This window comes from Lynx rufus, unplaced genomic scaffold (genome assembly GCF_022079265.1).
Source record: "Lynx rufus isolate CCGP_SWC_20201006 ecotype Redwood Valley unplaced genomic scaffold, mLynRuf1.p SCAF_17, whole genome shotgun sequence".
Lineage (NCBI taxonomy): Eukaryota > Metazoa > Chordata > Mammalia > Carnivora > Felidae > Lynx > Lynx rufus.
Window position 1 is genome coordinate 16,476,444 of NW_025814831.1, and position 20,540 is coordinate 16,496,983.

Sequence of the window (20,540 nt, forward strand, 5' to 3'; positions counted from 1 at the left end):
TGCGGGAGTGTGTGCGCACACGCCTTCGGGGGCTGGAGTGACACTGCAGTGGGTTTCTCCCTCGCGCCGGCCCTCCGGCTGCTCAGCCCCCCCACCTGCCGCCCCCGCGTTTGGGAAGCAGCTTGGCTCTTTTATCTTCCCGAGCCTCCCTCTCCATCCACCCCTCGCCAGTCTTACTTTTCCTTTCACCCAGGGGGCTGCAGCTGGCCACCCTTCCGCCGGTGCCAACACCTAAGCCGTTTCCAGTGTCTCCTTAGCCAGTCTTTTCCACTTATCTTTCTCCGGGGTTCCTCCACGAGCCAGTCCAAGGCTCCCCCATCCTTGGAAATTGTTTTGTTGGACTGCCGTACCGAGGCGTGTAAAGCTTGAGGACTTTATTATTATTTCGATTCTTTTCATCTCCTCCCCTTCTGGGCAACGGAGCCATGAAATTTCCAATCGAGACTCCAAGAAAACAGGTGAACTGGGATCCGAAAGGTTGGTATTTCCTACTTGGGCGGCCCTCGTCCTGCCTCCACCTCCTGCGCGCGCGCGCTTCCGTGAGTGGAAGCACTCTTGCTCCCGGCAGCGTGTGTCCTGAGGCTGGAAAATGCGCCTGGGAACCGCAGCGCGGGTGGGAGGAGGGCGGAGGCAGCGTGGGCTCCAAACCCAGATAGTGCCTGTCATTACCACATAATCATTGTCCCTCCTGGATTGTCTCAAAACCTATTTAAAGATACACCAAGCCGGCTCTTTGGCTTGAATTCACACCAAGTGTCGGTATTTGCTTTTGACTTTGCGTGTGCGTGTCTGTGTGTGTGTGTCCTTTGTTTCTGGTGATCTTTGTCTCTCAGGCAGATGGGTGGGGTGCCTCCCCCTGGATCTGGAGCTGCGCAGCCTGCTCAGGGTGTCCTCGGTGGGAAAGGTTTCCTGGCAGCAAGTGAGGCTCGGATCTGCAGCACGGGTCCCTGGAGGTGGCCCTTCTCCTAAGGCACGGGGCATAATGGAGCCCCCAGGGCCTTCCGAGTCTTCTCTCAGTCTTATTACCAAACCAGACAGCTAGTTTGGCTCAGACAGGACTAGAAGTGGGAGGGGGAAGGGGTTTGCGAGAAGGGTGGGGCTGGCAAGGGCTGGGGAGGGGGCGCGCAGCGTGTCCGCCCGAGCAGCAGTGTGGTCTACAAGCTCTAATGAATGTTGGACAGCGTTCCCTTGGCGCAAAAGAGAGCGACCAAGACAGATTTGTGTGTGCCTAGCGTCGACCACCGTGTCTGTAATTAGCATACAGATGTTAAGGCCCGTCTTGAATGACTGCCAGGCGAGCGGAACAAGTTGCAACCGAGTGTCCGGTTTTCGCAGGAATGCGTTTTATCATTTCTCCCAGCCTCTTCTGAAGCTGGGTTGGGCTAGGCAACAACTCTGTGTGTGTTGGGTTGCAATTTGTTTATCTGATGTGTGTATATGAGTTTAATATTTTTTTGGTTTTTGTTTGTTTGTTTGTTTGTTTGTTTTTGCGAGGGCATTTATTCTTTTCTCCAGACCAGAAAAGCAGAAACCCACTTATTTGTTGAGTAAATGTATTAGAAGCCGACTGGCTATTCACGAGTGAAGATGTGTTGCCTGTTTTCAACACTGAAGCTGTTACACCTTAATACAACCCAAACCCAACCCAGTTTTTGTCTGTTGATCTCTGGAAAGTGTGCCTTGTTTTTTTTTTTGTTTTTTTTTTTTTTTAATTTTATTTTGGTCCCTGCAAAACATATTTATTGAATGCCCACTACTTACCAAATGCTGTCCCTGGAGATATAGTCAGAATAGTATAGAACAAGTCTTCTTGGACTTTATAGTGAGGGACGTACACCTAAATCAGTCAATGCACAGAAGAGTGCCTAATTGTATGTTTATGTACAATCCATGAAGGAGTGCATCAGGGTTTTAAGAAAGTGTAGAAGAGATTGACAAGGATCAGGGAAGGTGAGCAGTCAGGGAAGGTAGTCAGACCCTTGTACTGAGACCTGGAAGATATGTAGGGCTTAATTGGCTACCGAGGAGGTGAACTGACACAGAAGAGGAAACAGCAAGTGCAAAGGCCCTGCGGCAGAAGGAACATGTGTATCTGAGGAAGTGAAAGGCTGTTTCCATGGCTAGCGTGGAGAGCAAGAGAGCATGTGTTTTTGAGACGTGGCTGGTGGATCCGTAGTGTCAGACCCCAACAGCCTCATGTTGTTGTAGGTAGGGTAGGATTGTGGGGTGGGGACAGGAGTGTTGTCTTTATCTTAAGTCCCTGAAAGTTTTCAAGCTGAGAAGAGGTATGGTCTGAACTCCGTTTCGAAACAAGCGCTGTGTGGCTCGGGTGAATGTTAGGGACCTGACACCATGGTGACAGGGACCAGGGTAGTGGCTGTGGTAATGGAAAAGTGGATGGGGTAGGGAGCTCTGGAAGGCAGAAAGAAAATCAACAGGTTTTGTGTGAATGCAGCGTGGAGGTGGAGTCATTGGAAGAACCGGGAAGACAGCGAGGGCAGGACCAGTCTTGCAGGAAAGCTCGAGCGTTCAGTCTGAAACTTGTTGACTGGGAGATGTCCCTGAGGTGTGTCAGGTGGGCAGCTGTCTAAACGATCATACTGGCATCTTCAGGGAACTCTGGTCGGGATGGAGGGCTGTGAAGCTTGCCTTGGTTTTGAGAATACGTTTCTGGATAATCGTCGTTCTCTCTCTCTACACATGACAGTGATAAACAAACACAGATGAATCCAACATGTTACAGCCTGACAACAGTGGAGAAGTGCACAAGTAGCATCTACAGTCACAACGGATGGTGCTAAAAATGAAAAGACTCCAATAAAAAGACCAACATTTAATGAGACATCATTGCATGCAGGTGTTTCATGCACATTATTTCATGCAATTATTCTCATAATATACTTCTGCGGTGGTATTGGCCCCACTTGATGGCCATCAGGGTGCCACTGAACTACCTTCCAGTAAGATGCTCTGACTTCATGCACGATCGTTCTTGCAGGTGGGCGTGGCAGTAGTCTTTTCTAGCCAGGAGGTGGAGGCAGGAAGAGAGTAAGGGAGTGAGGGTGGTATATCTCACGCCTGTATGGAACCACGTGCTCTACACACATTAAAAAATAGTTTATTATTAACTAATCCGTTACAATTTAACTAGAAGAATGTTATTTGCTCTTATTTAAACTTAAGAAGATACTGGCCTAATTTTGCGGGTGGGGGAACTAAAGAACAGAGAGGTTGAGTAACTTACCCAAGATCACACAGGTAGTGTGTGGTGCTGTTGGACTAGAACAGGGGTCCTTTTTTTTTTTTGTTTTTTAATTTTTAATGTTTATTTTTGGGAGAGAGAGAGAGAGAGACAGAGCACGAGGAGGGTGGGGCAGAGAGAGAGGGAGACACAGAATCCGAAGCAGCCTCCAGGCTCTGAGCTGTCAGCACAGACCCTGACACGAGGCTGGAACTCACAGACCGTGAGATCATGACCTGAGCTGAAGTTGGATGCTTAACTGACTGAGCCCCCCAGGCGCCCCAAGAACAGGGGTCCTTATACATTCTTTGAGTCTATGTCTTAAGTTGTTGGGACCTCTGGCTCTTGTCTGTGAGGCTCCCAGAGCTCAGGGGCTGGAGAAGCTCATTGTAAGGAGAAAGAGAAGAAGAAGGAAGAGGAGGGGGAGGGAGAGGAAGAAGAATGCCTTTCCTACTCAGTCCTTTCTCCATTAGCCCATCTAGCCAAATAGAATCTCCGCCTCTACCTCTGGTGGGCCAGTCACTGGCCACTGGACAGACTTTGGGTCTGTTCTTTGGAAGTTGGGGCTTACGCAGACCAAGTGTATTTTAGCAGGGCAGAGATGAAGGGGAACCTAGCATTATAACAGAAAAGGAGAGGCACACTTCCACAGACTGTAGGTTTTGAGTATTAACAGATTCGAACCTTCAGGTGGAGGTGCTCACAGATTGTGGAAGGAGGTTGTAATTATGATGTTTTACTTACAGCCCCATTACCTGACAATTTAATAGCACAGAATGAAGGCGGATTGAGAGCAGATTGGTTTTGATTGCCCTTGCGTGAATTAAGCAAAGCACTGTCAAGAGGTTTAGGTGCAAAACGAAGACCTAAATGTAAAATGATTATTCTCCGGTGAGCTGTGGCCTTCCTTCATATTTGTAAAGCTAAGCCTATGACAAATAGTTACTGCTTGTGTAGGACCTCAGAAAAAGTTGAATGGCACCAAGTCTGGCTTTTGTAGGAGAACTTATGTACATTTTATTTATTTATTTTTTATTAATTTTTTTTAACGTTTATTTTTGACAGAGAGAGAGGCAGAGCATGAGTGGGGGAAGGGCAGAGAGAGAGAGGGAGACACAGAATCTGAAGCAGGCTCCAGGCTCCGAGCTGTCAGCACAGAGCCCGATTCGGGGCTCGAACTCACGGACCGTGAGGTCATGACCTGAGCCGAAGTCAGACGCTCAACCGACTGAGCCACCCAGGTGCCCCAAACTTATGTGCATTTTAAATCACTGGGATCACCTGTTGGTATTTTGCTGAAAACTGGGATTGGCTTGCTGCTTTTATGTATATTTTTTAATGTTTATTTATTTTGAGAGAGAGAGAGAGAGAGAGAGAGAGCGCGTGCAAGCGGGGGAGGAGCAGAGAGAGAATCCCAGGCAAGCTCCACGCTCAGCACAGAGCCTCGTCCGGATCTCACGACCACGAAAGCATGACCTGAGCCGAAATCAAGAGTCGGACGCTTAACTGACTGAGCCACCCAGGTGCCCCGCTTTTATGTATCTTAAGGGGTTTTAAAAAGCATTAAGATCAGCACACAATATTCCCACACCTCAAGGCAAGCAGCTCAATATGGTGTAAAAAAACCCTGGATTTGGAGGCAAAAGAATTAGGTTCTAGAATAAGCTGTAGCAATAATTAGCTGTGTGACTTTGGGCTGCTCATTTCACTTCTTCTCATTGCCCCTCCCATGTGCAAAGGGACCATTGACATGGCCTCTTTGACCCTATCTCTTCAACCCTCTCCTTTGATCTGACCTTGGGGCCATTGGCTTCCTTTTGTTCCTCAAATAGATCAAACTTGGTCCTGTCTCAGGGACTTGCACTTTCCACTGCTTAGAACGCATTTTCATGTGGCTGGCTCCTTTCCACCTTTGAATGTCAGCTCAAAGGTCACCTTTTTAGCAAGGGCTTCCTTGTCGCATCCGAAGACCTCCCCTCTCATTCCCCAGCCTTGTCACTTTCTACTATGTCGCCCATTCAGTTGTCTTCCCGGCACTGGTCATTGTCCAAAAGCCTCTTACTCATGTGTCTCATTTGATGCCAGCCTCCCTCACTAGCGTATGAACTTCATGAACAGGAACTTGCCCTGTCTTGTTACTGTCATGTCCCCAGTGCCCCAGGAAGAGCCTGGCACCTAGTAGACACTCAGTGACTTTTGCTGAATGAGTAGATGGTTGGCGGGTTGGAGTGGAGAAGATCTCTAAGTCTTCCCGCATGAAGGAAATTCCAGGACTCCTCTAAGCTACAAGCGGCAAAGTACAAATAAGGAGAAAGGAAGAATATTTCTGTATAACGGGGTATTGGAAAGGACACAGACATTTCCACTTGTTGCAAACTCCCATCTCTCGAAAAGTCTCCAGCAGACTGTTTCCTCCTGTTCTCCCTGTCACCAGGAGTGAAAAGGCTGAATGGGGGTGCGGTGGGGGCTGGGGCAGGGTGGTGACGTAGCCTGACAAAGATACGGTTGGTATTCAATGAGTAATTCGGCTCAGATTAGCCATTGACAAGTAGCTCTTTTTAGGTATTTAAATCCACTTGAGAAAGAAGCAAACCTTCAGAGCTGAAGCTGGGTTTTTTAAATTTTTAATTATTTTTATTTCTTTAATGTCTGTTTATTTTTGAGAGAGAGAGAGCGTGAGAGGGGGAGGGGCAGAGAGAGACAGAGAGAAAATCCCAAGCAGGCTCCATGCTGTCAGCACGGAGCCCAATGTGCGGCTTGATCTCACGGAGCATGAGAACTCACGAACCATGAGCTCGTGACCTGAGCCAAAGTCAGACACTCAACCGATTGAGTCACCCAGATGCCCAAGGAGCTGGTTTTAGTTTTTTGTTTTTTTTTTTAAAGCTGCGTTTTTAGTGAGTACCTGAATGCAGAATTCCAGAGAGGCCTATCTTGTACATGTTTAGCGCTTTTCAGTTTACATAACGCTTCTTACAGGTTATCTCATTTGTTTTAGAAACAACCTTATTTTTGTTGATATTGGAACCTGAGGTTTGTTGAAGAGGAAATGAGTTATTTAGAGGCCCAAGGCTGCAAACAGGCAGAGCTGGGGGCCAACCCCGTCCTTTCGATCCTTAAAGTCCAGGCCAAGGCCAATTTCCCTCAAGCCTTCCTCCCTTCCAGGGTCTTTGTCCATCCCACACGCTTTCATTGACTCTTACCCGTAAGTGTATTCAGAAGTTTCTCTGAGAGATTTAGAGGAAAAAGGCTCTCAGTCTATCAGTGAGTCGGTAGTCGCTGGCTGTTTTCTGCAGGCCATAAACTGGCTGGCACTCTATCCCGTGAGTTCAGTTGAAGACCCTTGGATTTCACTTCCGCTGTCCTGGCTAAAAAAAATTTCAGTCTCTTATGGCCATCAAGGTCACTTGAGCGCTATCTTTGCTAATGTGTTTCCAGACACACATTTGTATAGCTTAGACTTGCTGGAAAGAAAGCCATGTATTTTTGATTTAGCATCCAACTTTCAGGGGATCAGCGTTCCAAATGGGATTAATAAATGCGCCCAAATCACCGCAATTATCCTAGAAAGTAAAAAGAAAAAATGTTCCAAAGATCGTCTGGGCCAAGATTTGGTTCGGGGTTCTTTTCCAGCAGTGTCTGAGGGAGCTTCACCGTTCTTTTGCCCATCCCAGTGTTCACTGAGTGGCATTAAGACAAGACAGGTTGATTTTGCTACTTCACCCTGTTTCCAAAAACATCTGTGCTTTGGCTCTGTCTTAGTCTCCTCAGGCTGTCATGACAAAGCACCATAGACTGGGTGGCTCGCACAATGGAAATTTATTTTCTCACAGTTGTGGAGACTGGAAGTGCAAGATCGGGGTGCCAGCAGGATCGATGTCTGATGAGAGCTCTTCCTTCGGGTTGCAGGTGGCCACCTTCTCACTGTGCCCTCACAAGGTAGAGAGACAGCACTCTGGTGGCTTCCCCTTCTAACGAGGACAACAGTGCTATTGAATTAGAGCCCCACTCTCATAACCTCATTTAACCTTAATTACCCCCTTAGGGCCCTATCTCCAATACAGTCATGTTGGTAGTTAAGGTTTCCACATATGAATTTTGCAGGGGACACAGTTCAGTCCGTAACAGGCTGTATATTAGCATCATAAGTCAGATGCATTAAAAAAATACAAGGTGCATCTTGCCCCAAATTGGGAGACTTCAACCACACCTGCGATATGGTGTGAAGGGTATCTCCTATGGCACAGAACTGGGGGCCCACTGTTGGCAAGAAAAAGGTTATAGAGATAGTGGATTATTTTATTTTATTTTATTTTATTTTATTTTATTTTATTTTATTTTATTTTATTTTATTTTATTTTATTTTATTTTATTTTATTTTGTGACTTTTAGTCCATAGAGAATTAGAAGAGTTTAATGAAACAGAATGAAGCCATTTTACTGAGAGCCAATTAGGAGGTTTCAGTTTGGACAGCTTTCTTGGCTGAAGCATAAAGGTGAATTAAAGGGAGAAGCTTCTGCTGTACTCAGATTCTGTTCTAAACGGCACTTACAAGATGAAGAGACACAGACAGAGACAGAGTCAGGGGCTCAGCTCTGCATGACGAGGTTTTGGAATCTCCCTAGATGTCAGTTACACCCACCTGGCAGATTTTTTTTTTTTTTTTTTACGGTGGTCAGAGGAACCATCCTCATCCACCTTTGGGCTCTGGTCCTCGTGGTATTGTCAGTGGACACTTAACTGTTTATCTAAGTTAGGCTCATTCCTGTTACCCAGCATTGAGAAACAAAACCTCATATTCTACTTTCAAGAACATTTATTTGTGGTTTGCAGACAGAGTTTGAGATGTTTTTTTTTCTCCCCTCAGAAGTGTCTGGGACTGAGTACTGTGAATTGAAAATGAAACCTGACTTTCAAATCCTCCATTTAGGGTCGGGGTGGCGGTGGTGGTGAGTGCCAGAACCATCGGCAAGGGGGTTGGGGGGAATTGCGTTCTCTTCCTCCTCCACTCCCAGAGCCGGGGAGGCTGGACGGATGGGCATAAGAGGTGGTGTGGAAGGGTAGGTAGGTAAGATTTCAGGGGATTCCATTTTCTATACTATCAACTTTGGTTCCATGACTCCCCCCCTGCCACAGAGGGACCTTTGAAGGAGACTAGAATGGTAGTGAAACATAGGATTTGGAGAGTTAACTGCTGCAATACGCAAACCACATCGTCATAGGGAACTTTACCTCCCTCATTCCCATCTCCCTTCCTTCTTCCTTCCTTCCTTTACCCCTCCTCACCCCTCACCTGCCCTCCCACAGAGTTCTGACCTCAGTCGCTATCTCTTATGCAGAGGATCCCATTTTTTTTTATTCATCTACCCAATGTAGGGGTGTTTGTAGTGTTTCAATTTAAAAAGAGATGCCCACAGAGACAGTGCAGATTTACCCAAGTGATAGGAATCTGGAAGTCATGGTGACCTTTGCAGAATGGCCCCAAATGCTAATTTGTATTTCTAAAAACAATTTTAATACCAGGAAAGTGAGTTACTTATGTGTAAGAATGCCTGTAGATCCCCCGAATATCAAATATTTTCTCAGGATAAAGACAACTAGTGTAACTTACCAAATTTAGTGTAATAGGAGCCTGACAGTCTGAATAGAGATGCTTGGTATCAGGTGTGATATTTGACAATTGAACATTTACTCACCTTTATCAGATGAGATAAGGAAGCAGGGTCCAAATGTTTAAGAAAAAATGATGGGAGAAAAAGCTTAGAAATGAAAAGATTCTATCCATTAACTTATTTTTTTTTTCTTTTTGCCTGAAAATTTGGAGGAATCTGTTGTTATCCGTTGTAACCATGAACCAACCTGGGTCAACTCCTAGATTCTACTGGTTGAGAATATTGCTTTGGGCCAAAGGCATTCATTTCTTTCGATGGAATTTTTTTTTTTTTTTTAATTTTTTTTTTTCAACGTTTATTTATTTTTGTGACAGAGAGAGACAGAGCATGAACGGGGGAGGGGCAGAGAGAGAGGGAGACATAGAATCGGAAACAAGCTCCAGGCTCTGAGCCATCAGCCCAGAGCCTGACGCGGGGCTCGAACTCCCGGACCGCGAGATCGTGACCTGGCTGAAGTCGGACGCTTAACCGACTGCGCCACCCAGGCGCCCCTTTTTTTTTTTTTAATTTTTTTTTTCAACGTTTATTTATTTTTGTGACAGAGAGAGACAGAGCATGAACGGGGGAGGGGCAGAGAGAGAGGGAGTCTTTCGATGGAATTTGAGGCCATATGGGAAGTAGTTATGGTATATCTGGTTCAGCATATATGTCTTTGAAACTTGGTGGAACTAAATGTATGTTCTATTTATTTAACTTAGCTTCTGGACTAGATGCTACCCTCTCTACAGGATTGGAGCTTAAGGTGGAAGGATCTGGGTTCTAGCACTGGCTCTGCCACTCTTATAGGAAAGGAGACGGTTGAGATGTTGATGGCTTGATATCCTTAGTTCACCTGGGTCCCATTTTGAGCTGTATCACTTACTAGTGGCGGATTTTGGCAAGTACCTTCATTTGTCTGTGACTTAGCCTCACATGTAAGGTGGAGATGATGACACCCTATACTTCTCTGATTTATTATGTGGGTTAAATAAAGTGATATATGCCAACTCTCAAAAGCATCCTGGAGCATTGTGAAGGCTCCGTGTGCCTGCATTATGTTGTTATCACGGTTGACATGGCCCCTGTTCTGAGAAGTCAGGGAACACTACGGCTCCAGCCGCTTGAGAAGCATCTATTTCATTATACAGATCATCTGGGAGCATGGCCTCCTGTACAGCCCCCCTCCCTGGGACTCTCCTAGACTGTCAGTATTCTTATCCCAGGTTTCAAAAACCTGGGTTGTTCTGGTCAAACCAGAGAAAAGATGAGAGAAAAAAATATAGTTTGGAATCATAATGCTTGAGTCTGAGTTCTTGTTCCACCAATTGCATTAGTTAGAATGATAAATTGGACAAATCATTTAACCTTTTTGAGCCTAAGTTTTCTCTTGGGTAAAATAAAGATCACAGTCAGCACCTGCTTCACAGTTGCTGAAATGATTAAATGAGATAACAAGTGTGAACAAGCTTTATAAAATGTCAAGTTCTGGACCAGCATTTCCCAAATTGCGTTCCATAAGACAGAAGTTAATCTTGTCAGATACTGTGAGGAAAAAAAAAAAAAAGGGCTTCATGGTTGGTCTACAGAATGATGTGTGTTCATTCATGCCTTCCTGAGGAGTGGGTATTGCTGTGGGACAAAAACTCTAACATTTGGTGGCTTAAACCAATGACAAATATTTATTATCTAATAGTTTCTGTGGATCAGGAATTTGGGAACAGCTTAGCTGGGTGGTCTGGCTCAGGAGCCACTACGTGGTTGTGGTCGGATGTCGGCTGGGGCTGCTGTCATCCGATGGCTTGACTGGGGCTGGGGGATATGCTTCTGAGATGATGTGTTCATGTGACTTGCAACTGCTGCTCACTGTTGGGGGGAAACCTCATTTCCTGCCAATGTGGCCCTCTCCACAGGCTGTTTGAATGTCCTCCCAACATGGTGGGTGGCTTCCCCCAGATCAAGCCGTCCGAGAGAGAACAAGGTGGAATTGACGATGCCTTTTATGATTCAACCTCAGAAATCACATATTGTTACTATAGCCACAGTCTTTTCATTAGATGTGAATTACTAAGTTTAGTTCATTCTTGGGATGATTAAGCTCACTTTGGAAGCAAGGAGTATCAAAGGATTTGAGGCTATATTTTAAAATTACTGTAAGCATTTTCCCCTCTTATTTATTGAATGTATACTAAGTTCCAGGCGCTCTGCTAAGTGCTTTATAGTCATTATCTCATATAATCCTCTTTATAGTCCAAAGAAAGAGATGGAATTATTGTCCTTGCTTTCTGAATGAGGAGACTAAGTCCGACACAGCTCAAGCGACTTGCACAAAGTTACCTTGTAGTTTTGTCACTTAAACTGGACCTGTCTGTTCATGCTGGAGCTCTCACCTCTACCCCTACACCCCCTCTGATAATCCTGTAGTACAGAAACCTGGTTGATTTTATTTAACTCTGCGTTTCCCACTTATCCACAGAACAATGATTCACTGAACTCATTTACCCTTCCTATTTATTACCTGCTACTCAAAATGATATTTTAGAAAGACAGTATGATGTTGATTTATGTAAGGAATGAATATATGGTCTCATAATAGATCCCAGGATACCTAGCAGTCCAAGCAAATTATTCAATTGCAAAAAGCATCCGTGGAGGCTGTCTCGGGTGGGCACGATGCTATGCATAAATCTATAGGACATTCACCAGAGAATAACCAACACGATAAACCCAATTTCTTTTGAATCCAGAGGTGAAGTGTGACAACTCTTGGGCCCACTTCTTGTTCAGATTCCCCTTCTTTGACAACCCCCTTCCTTTACAGATTCGGTGACTGAACATCTAGCCTCCTTGGACAAAGCCAGAAGAACAGGGCATCCTTCAGGCCGAGCAGCAGAAATGTCAGGGAATGGGCGTCTGGTGTGTTTCTGCAGCAGACCTTGCGTCTGTATGGTGTGACCGAAACCCAAGTCAGAATGTAGCCAAGATGGCAGGGATGGTGTGCCGGGGGGTGGGGGACCCACCCAGCACATGGGAAAAGCCATTGAGGGAGGCCTGTTAGCCCTCTCTGTCATATTTTAAGTAGGCTTTTTTCTTTTTTAACTACCTTGTTGCTTTTTCTGCACATTCTTGTAGAGAAAACGATTTCCAGGAAAAAGGATGCATTTGATGCCTTAGAGGTTCTCATGTTTCCAAACACTGCATGCCTGGCTTATCATTCTTGAAGCAATTTTACATTCTGAGGAAAGTTTTGGAGCTTCTGTGTCCTGGGCGGAGGAAGATGAATACAGTTTCTTTTGAGTGCCTCCACAGGCTTTGTTGACTATGTCACTTCCCGCACAAAATGGCAAAGAGGCCCTAGGCCCGCGAGAGTGGGTTTGAAGGAGGCTGCCTGAGGCCCCCTCCCCCTCATCACATTCTGGAGCCACCTCTCGTGGCGTCTGTAACCATAGTAACCACGGGCTGAAAATTTCTCAGGGTACTCATATGCCAGTGTACTTGCCTTCTGGTTCTGTGATTTCCCCCTCCGTTCCTTCATCCAGGAGCTACCCCCACCCTCCGCTTCCACTTACCCCTGCTAAGAGATGGACTTTCAGAGTGAATTTAACTTGTGACTAATTCTCCTACTTCCTGAGGCCCCGTTCTTCCTGCGCCAACAACTGGTTTATTAGGAGCCACACTGAGCCACATGCACATCCTTTCCTCAGTGCTTCCACTTTTCCTACGAGAAACGGTCGTAAGTCATGTAGTGTACGTACCGTGGACGTGACCGCAGCTGTGCACGAGGCTCGTGGTTCATGGTGCTGTTTCCAGTAATGCCCCTGCAGCTAAGTCTGGTTTAGATCTCAGGAGTATTTGGGTGTGTTATAAAAGCATAGAGAAAGCCAGTGAGGCACAGTAAGGTGAGCGCTGGTCTCAGGAGACCCGGATTGTGGCTCTGGCTGGAGAGAGAGGTAGGCATGGTGGGGTGCTGGCCATGTTCTGCAGGATGTGGTAGGTCATACGAAAGAGTTTTGCTGCTTCTCTGAGAATACAGGGAAGGCACTGAATGGTTTGAAGGAGGAAGATGACACGAGCAGATTTTGTATTTTTACAAATATTTGATTTGTAATAAATCACATATGAGTGATTTTTAAACCACTCATAAATTGAATGGTTGATTCAGCAAATGTTTATGGAGGACGCTTACTATGTGCCAGGCAGGGTGCCGGGTGCCTGACTCACCTGGGGGACTTCGCGTTTCCTCTTACGAATCATAGGAGTTTTGTTTTGTTTTGTTTTTAAATCTAGGCAGGAGAAAAGCTTTTCTTGGCATCTTTGATTTAGGATAGCCAATGCCAAACTGCTGGTTACAAATGGGAGGTGTTATCTTAAAACAATGGCCACTGCGTTTTCAATGTTTGTTAAATAACCTTTTCCCTGGCTTTGCTACATGGCCCTTGATTCTGTCATCATTTACATATCTGGAGTCAAGGAATCAGTAAAACCAACAACTACTGAGGGCCTGTGTTTTGCATTTCAGACAGCTTTCAGAAGCAGTTGGCTATCAGTCCAGCATAATGGGCCTGAGAAAAATTGTCAGCATCCCCTCCATACCCACTGTCACTTTGTTTCTGGAGTGTTGAAAGGCATTGTGACATTAGGGTATTTCTCCTTTGACTATAATGGGAACCCCTGAGTCTCTGTGGCCTCAGCTCAGAAGGCTTCCCAAAAGCCTGAATTAATGAGACGCTGTGATGTGCTGGTCCCTTTCTCTGGCAGGGTGAGAACACAGCTTCTATAGGAGCATGAATGCCTGTTCTCAGGCAATAATGTCTGCATTCAGACTGAGTTCTAAAGGCAGGCAGAGCTGACAGCCACAGGGGGGAGGGGCAGGTGGAAGCAGGATTTGAGGAGCCCTATAAGTCCTTGTCTGTTGCTGACCCACATCAGTCCTTCCCATGACCATCAGATCGCCTCAAATCTAGCAGTTACTTTCCTCGTCAACAGCCTGTCATTCATCTACGTGGTTATCCATGAACATTTATTGAGTGCGTGCCCAGAGAAATGGGGGCTAGGTACCAGACACAGAAAGACGCAAAAGACCTGAGGCTTTATGCCCAGAAAGTCCCAGTCTAGTTGCTGAGCCAGGTGCATAATCAAGTATCATAATATACCACGATAAATGCGCTGATAGCGATATGGATTAAAATCTCATCTCCAGAACACATCTCGTTAAAATGCAAATATATTTCTTTTTTTTTTTTTAATTTATTTTTGGGACAGAGAGAGACAGAGCATGAACGAGGGAGGGGCAGAGAGAGAGGGAGACACAGAATCAGAAACAGGCTCCAGGCTCCGAGCCATCAGCCCAGAGCCTGACGCGGGGCTCGAACTCACGGACCGCGAGATCGTGACCCGGCTGAAGTCGGACGCTCAACCGACTGCGCCACCCAGGCGCCCCGCAAATATATTTCTTTGGGTAACATACAAACTCTCAATTACCCATTGGTGCAGCAAAGCTAATCAAATTCCTAAAGGAGAACTGGGCCAAGAGAGAATGGGACGCAGAACCCAAACATATTGATGGGTTGGTGTAGAGTGGGGAAGGGAAAAGTCAGGAGTAGGGAAGACAGGCTGTGAGGAGGAGCCACACAGGGAGCACGTGGAGGACCTTGGACACCAGGCGCTGTGTGATGGGGGCCAGCGGGTAAAGGTGCCCAGAGGGCGGGAAACGGACACTGAAGACAGATTTTCCCTTGTGGAAATGGTGGCCAGTTCACATGAAAGGCACCTCAGGAATTGGAAGGGACTTTTCAGACATTCAGGAACGCCCTGGAATCTAGGGAGTTCAAGTGACCTGCCTTTGACCAGACAGCAAAGAGGGACAAAGTGCCTCTTTGCATCCTTATCTGCTAACCTCTGTCATTCCACATTGCCTCTTAAGGTAATGCCAACAGGTGCTGGGGCCTCCTTCGAAACCCATTCCCTTCTTTTTGGGAGGAATTAATGGAGAGCTGTAGCTCTGTAGAGCCTAGAGCATATTAGTTCGGAGATTCCAAACTAAATTCTATAATAGTGTGGATGTGGGTGTATATTCAGCCTCTTGGGGAAGGGCATCCACTCCTTTATTCAGTGAATATCTACTGCATGTTTTCTTGGTGCCCAACACCGTTCCCGGCTTGGGGGTGCAGGGACGGGAGAACAACACAAAGTCCCTGCCCTCCTGAAACTTACCACCAGGCCAGACCTCTCAGCCTCTCTTGTAGACTCAGGTCAACTTCCTCTGCATTGTAGAAATCTTTTTCAGATCCACATTTGACAAGTATAGGAGTTTAAGCAACTTTTTAAAGATTATTTATTTATTTTGAAAGAGAGAGAGAGAGAGAGAGAGAGAAGGGGCAGAGAGAGAATCCCAAACAAGTTCTGAGCTGTCAGCATAGAGCCCGACACAGGGCTCTACCTCATGAACCATGAGATCACGACCTGAGCGGTAACCAGGAGTCGGACGCTTAACCGACTGAGCCTCCCGGGCGCCTCAGTTTTATAATAAGGATGAAGATGAGGCCATTCTAATGTTACCTTGCTTTGTGAAAAAAAAAATGTTTAGTTTGATAATTTTGTAGGGAATGAGTGTCGATCCTGCTGGAGGCAGCAATATTCTGTTAGAGAATTCAGTGATTTCGTCGAGGGCCTCGGAACTGCCTAGTTGGCACTGAACTTTTCTTAAGAATCTGTGTTCATCGGGACTGTGTGGCTTGTGCACGTATCACTGGGAAGTGGGGAGAGTGTGACTCTCCCCCAGGGTGACGACATGTAAATTATCTCCGAGGAACCGCGAGGCCAACATGTTAGGTACTGAAATTCTCTCTCTCTCTCATTCTCTCTCTCTGGCAGATGGGAACTTCTTGCTACACGTGATTTCCAAAGTGTCTAAATTTACATATCTTCTGAATAGGGGGAAATTGGGGCTTGGGTTGGTTATGAGCCTGGCAATCTCTTCACTACATCTGGGATGCCGGGGCAGACTGAGGCCAACAGAGGGTCAAGGATGCCAGCCTGGGTCACGAAGGCTTAAGGAGGCAGCAGCTGGTTGGACAGGCTGGGTGTCCACTCTGAATCCCTGGGGGGCCGCAGGAATCCTACCTGGGGTTTGAGGCAGGGTCGCAGCGAGGCCACACTTGCAGTCCCGGGATTCTCGGCTGAGTGGCTGGGAGGGACCTGGAGGAGCCAGCCTGCCAGCAGTTACCAGAAGCTTCTGTTCTGCTTTAAACCGGTTCTAGCGACTGAAGGAACCCCGCCTGGTGGTGCTGATGAGGGGAACGGGGGCCATGCTGCTGCTGGCGATGAGGCGGATGTGATGAGGAGCTGTGCAAGAGCCCACATTTGTCCCCCAGCTCTGCCACCCCCCCAGCCGCTGACCTACCTCTCCGTTCCTACGCTTCCCCACCTGAGATCCAGAAATGATGATAGTGCCCATCCCCTAGGGCCTGTGGGACTTAAATGAGACAGTGGGCACAAAGGACGAACACGGTGCCAGGCACGCAGGAGACTCGTACACGATGATGACAAGGGTACTGGGCCTGCGCGCTTCCCGAGGGTTTGCTCTGCGTCCAGGCGCAGTACTCAGTGCTTAAGGCACACGCTGTAATTTATTCTTCACAGCAGCCTGAGTCACTTTGCTTGTTTTTCCAGTTCATGTCCTCATGTTGGGCCTAATGACCTGGGGACTCATGGCTTCCGAAGAATCTGCACATAGTGAGGGCTCCAGATCTTTTTGTTTTGTTCTGTTTTGTAGATAATGGCTTTATGGAGACATCATTTACATAACAACATTTACCCATCTAAAATGTACAATTCAGTGTTTGGTTTTTTTTTTAAAACAACGATATTCACAGGGCTGCGCCACCATTACCACCATCCGATTTTGGAAGATTTCATGACTCCCAAAGGAAGCCCTGGACCCATTAGCAGTCACCTCCAATTACCCCCCATTCTCTCCCCGTCCTAAGCAACCACAATCTACTTTCTGTCTCCATGGATATGTGTATTTTGGACATGACATATAAATGGAATCGTATAACATGTGGCTTTTTGTGACTGGCTTCTTTCACTTAGCACAACGTTTCCAAGGTTCACTCATTTTCCAGCATCTGTATCTACTTCTGATTGAAGACACGGGCAATCATCTGAGACGGGTAGGGTCAGCTCCATTTTGGAGGCGAGGACACCAAAGCTGCGAATGTGTAACTGCTCATGACCACCCCACTTGAAAGTGCTTGAGTTGAGGCTTGCTTCCAGGTCTGTGTTGGCTCCAAGGCCATTTGCTGGCCTCTGATGGGGCCTCTGTATCATGCTGAGTGTCAGGTCCAGGTAGAGGGCGTGTCCCGCTAGGTGCAGGTTACCTGGGCCTCAGGCCTGGCCCCTCTTCCTTCCTGTGGTCGAAGGAGTCCCTGCTCACAAGACTCTGATGGTCTCCATCTACCTCCTGGAGGAGGGTCTGATTTCATGGGTGCACACTCACGGGTGGCTCTGTGACTTGCATTGGCCAGTCTAGTTCTTTTATCCATTTCTCAAGGGTTATGGCATGAACTGTGAAAGTGGTGGAGGTCAAAATGAAGCCAGAAATATACTTTCTGTGTTCAAAGCCCAGAAGTCCACTCACCCGATGTAATGGAGGAACCCTTGTCTTTCTTGCCTCGTCTGTAACAGTAGATTGTAATTGACCACTACAAAGTGTGAGCTGGCCGCACTTTTCCCCCTCCCGGCCGCAGGAGTTTTCCTGAGACATGAGTTTGGAGTGCACATTCCTCAGCTGCTGTGACAGCGTCGGGGCCAGTGGGCATAGGTGTTCGTGGAAGGGAAGACCGAGCAGCAGCTGGCTCTTGAGCAGGGATGTGCGTCTTCAGTGTATGTTCCTTGGGGACCTACCTAGTCAGTGATGGTGAGTCAGCACATCCTACGAAGGGCTAGATTCCCCTTATTTTCCAAAAACGGCTTCTGTCCTGCTATTCTCTCACATGCTATTTTAGGGGAAGGGGCCCATTTGATCACTAAGAATGCAACTCAGCTTTCCATCTTGCTTCTGCCAAAGAAGGAAAATGACCTTACGTACTATCTCCAGGTTCCTCTGGAAACATCATTAAACCTTATTTTGACTTAAAAGTAGTAGTGGGAACTGGTCTATGAATTAAGCTGAAAGTACATGAAGACCCCAGGACTTGGTGATGGTTATGAGCTTGTTTTGTAGATTTCTCACGGAAGTGGCCCATTCCGGGTCTCGGTTTACGTGAGACTTTCAGCGTCAGCCCTGTATGAGGTAGCAGGCACGCCAGGGCCCATCCGTATCCCTTTACTCTTACCCCTTCAGGGCAAACTGGCTGACTTCCAACTGCCATTTCTTGAATCTTCTGCCATTTTCTTGACATTGCTGACTTTGAAGGCTCCGCGGAAGGCAGAAAGTGCAGGGAAATTAGCACACCCCAAGAGCACCCCTCAACCAATGACTGATGGTGGATGGTGTATGAATACCCCAGTTCCCCCAGCCTTGGGTCGGATAACTCAGGAATATGTTTTGAGTCTTAGTTTCTTAGTTCCTCTTAACGGGAAGAATTCCATTCTTCCACAGTGAAAGCGAGCTTGATATTGCACCTTTTGCTGGTTTTCTTGGCTGCTTTCCAATCCCTCTCTCTCTTCACCACCCCCCTACCAGTGCTTTATTCACCTCCCAAACAACTACTGGTGCTCAAGTCCTTATCTTAGGATCAGCTTCTGGGGGAAACCACATGAAGACATATGGTAAATCTTCACCTTTCCCTTGCTTCCCTGCCTCATTCCCCACCCAGCTAGCTTTAAGACGATAGGGCACAGTGCCCCAAGATGTTCCCCCGGCAGGCTAGTGGCTCTTAGGGGATACTATCCGCAGCTAATCAGCAGCTTTCTCTGCAACACATCTTCAGCACAAATCCTGGTGCTGATGAGTAATCTGTAAAGCATGAAAAGAGAGGTTAAGGCTTGATGAGACTCATCTCAGCCTCATCAAACCATTCTGTCTCCATAATTCTCCTTCTCAGAAGATGGCAAAATGGAGTACAGTTGATTCTCATTATCTGCAGAGGTCATGTTCTGTAAAGTCTCCTCGGGTACCGAGTTAGTGAATACCGGACCATTGCTTCCAGAGTTAGGTTCTTGCGAGTCGCTGGTCACCACCTTTTCATCAACCGATCGATACATAACCTTGTTTTACGTGTGCTTCTGTTGAAAGACATTTTATTTGACGTGTATTGTCGACTCATTAACACTGAACCCACGGCAACAGCACCGTAGCTCATGCCTGCTGGATGCTTACCTAGCACATAGTTTCTCCATAAGGCAAGCACAGCCTTGCACTTAGGAACACTAGAAAGCACTTCAGCACTGTGCTTGAGTGCTATTTTAAACAGTGAAATGACCAGCAGAAAGCCAAAATATGTGAAAAACATGGCACTAAACAGACCACGAAAAGGACACCTGCTTACAATACCAGAGCCACAACAAGAAGGCAGAGCAGAGCGTTGGCTTTGTCCGACCTTGGCTGGGAGCATGTGCATCGGACGACAAAAGCGTTTCGCTGCTCTGCACATGTCCACAAGTGACCGCGAAAGTTCCGTGAGTGTTGTTTTTGGGTTACAAATACATTTTAGCAAGTAGGAGAATCGGCAGATGTGGAATCGGCGAATAAGGGCCGACTGCCTTTTTCACCCCAGCACATGAGGACTTTCTTTCACTTACACGTGTGCCAGGCTCCGTGATGGATTCTGGGATGTTAATTAGATGTTCCCTGCCCTTGAGGAGTTTCCATTCGGATGATACAGGGGAGTTAAAACTATGACGCCGGATGAATTAAAAACTCCAAAAGAGAAAGAGTTCGGTGGGCATGTGAAGGAAGAAATTCAGAGTAACCCAGGACAGAATCCTCAGTGCAGGGAGAGTTTTAGAGAGGTCTTGAGAGACATGTTGAGCATTTCCTACATCACTGAGAAAAAAGGAAGTAATTGGTCAGAACTACCTCATGTCCCCGCCCCCCCCAACTCTGCCAGACTACCTGTATCTGGACCCACTGCCCTGCCTTTATTCCTCAGTGGATGAAGTGCGTCCACTCCTGTCCAAGGCCAACCCTCCATGTATGCTGGGGACCCCACCACTGATGCTCTGTTGGTCTCCTCCCTTCTCTCGAACCATCACCCTCTCCCCCTCTACTTGAATATTCCCACGAGTGTGTGAGTGTGCTTCAGAATCTCCCAGCATCCCCTTGGCCCACATCCCCTGCAGCCACCAGCTAATTCCTTTCCGCCCTTCACAGCATAATGGTGGGGAAGAGTTGTCTGGAGTCAGGGTCTCCACCTTCCCACCCCACCTCCTTTCTCAGCCACCACCGCTTCACAAGGGCTGCTCTGACTGAGGTCACCAGTGGCCGTTGCCTTCCCCTTTCTGTTCTTGTATCTTAAGTATCAATTAGGATGCTTTAGCTGCATGTGGCACAGTGTCCCGTTCAAAGAAGCCACAGGGGTGGCTTAGGCAGTTAAGTGTCTGGCTCTTGATTTCGGCTCAAGTCATGATCCCAGGGTTGTGGGATTGAGCCCCCTGTCGGACTCTGTGCTGGGTGTGGAGCCTGCTTAAGAGTCTCTCTCTCTCC

The 20,540-nt window shown here is 47.0% G+C and overlaps 1 protein-coding gene across 1 annotated transcript in view; it reads left to right on the top strand.

Moving 5' to 3' along the window:
- Positions 1-425: 425 nt before the first annotated feature.
- Positions 426-20,540, top strand: part of KCNK10 (potassium two pore domain channel subfamily K member 10) — a 122,320-nt gene continuing 102,205 nt past the window's right edge. Inside the window, exon 1 of the mRNA XM_047079809.1 lies at positions 426-477. Coding sequence (XP_046935765.1) covers positions 426-477 — 52 coding nt within the window. The remainder of the gene's footprint in view (positions 478-20,540) is intronic.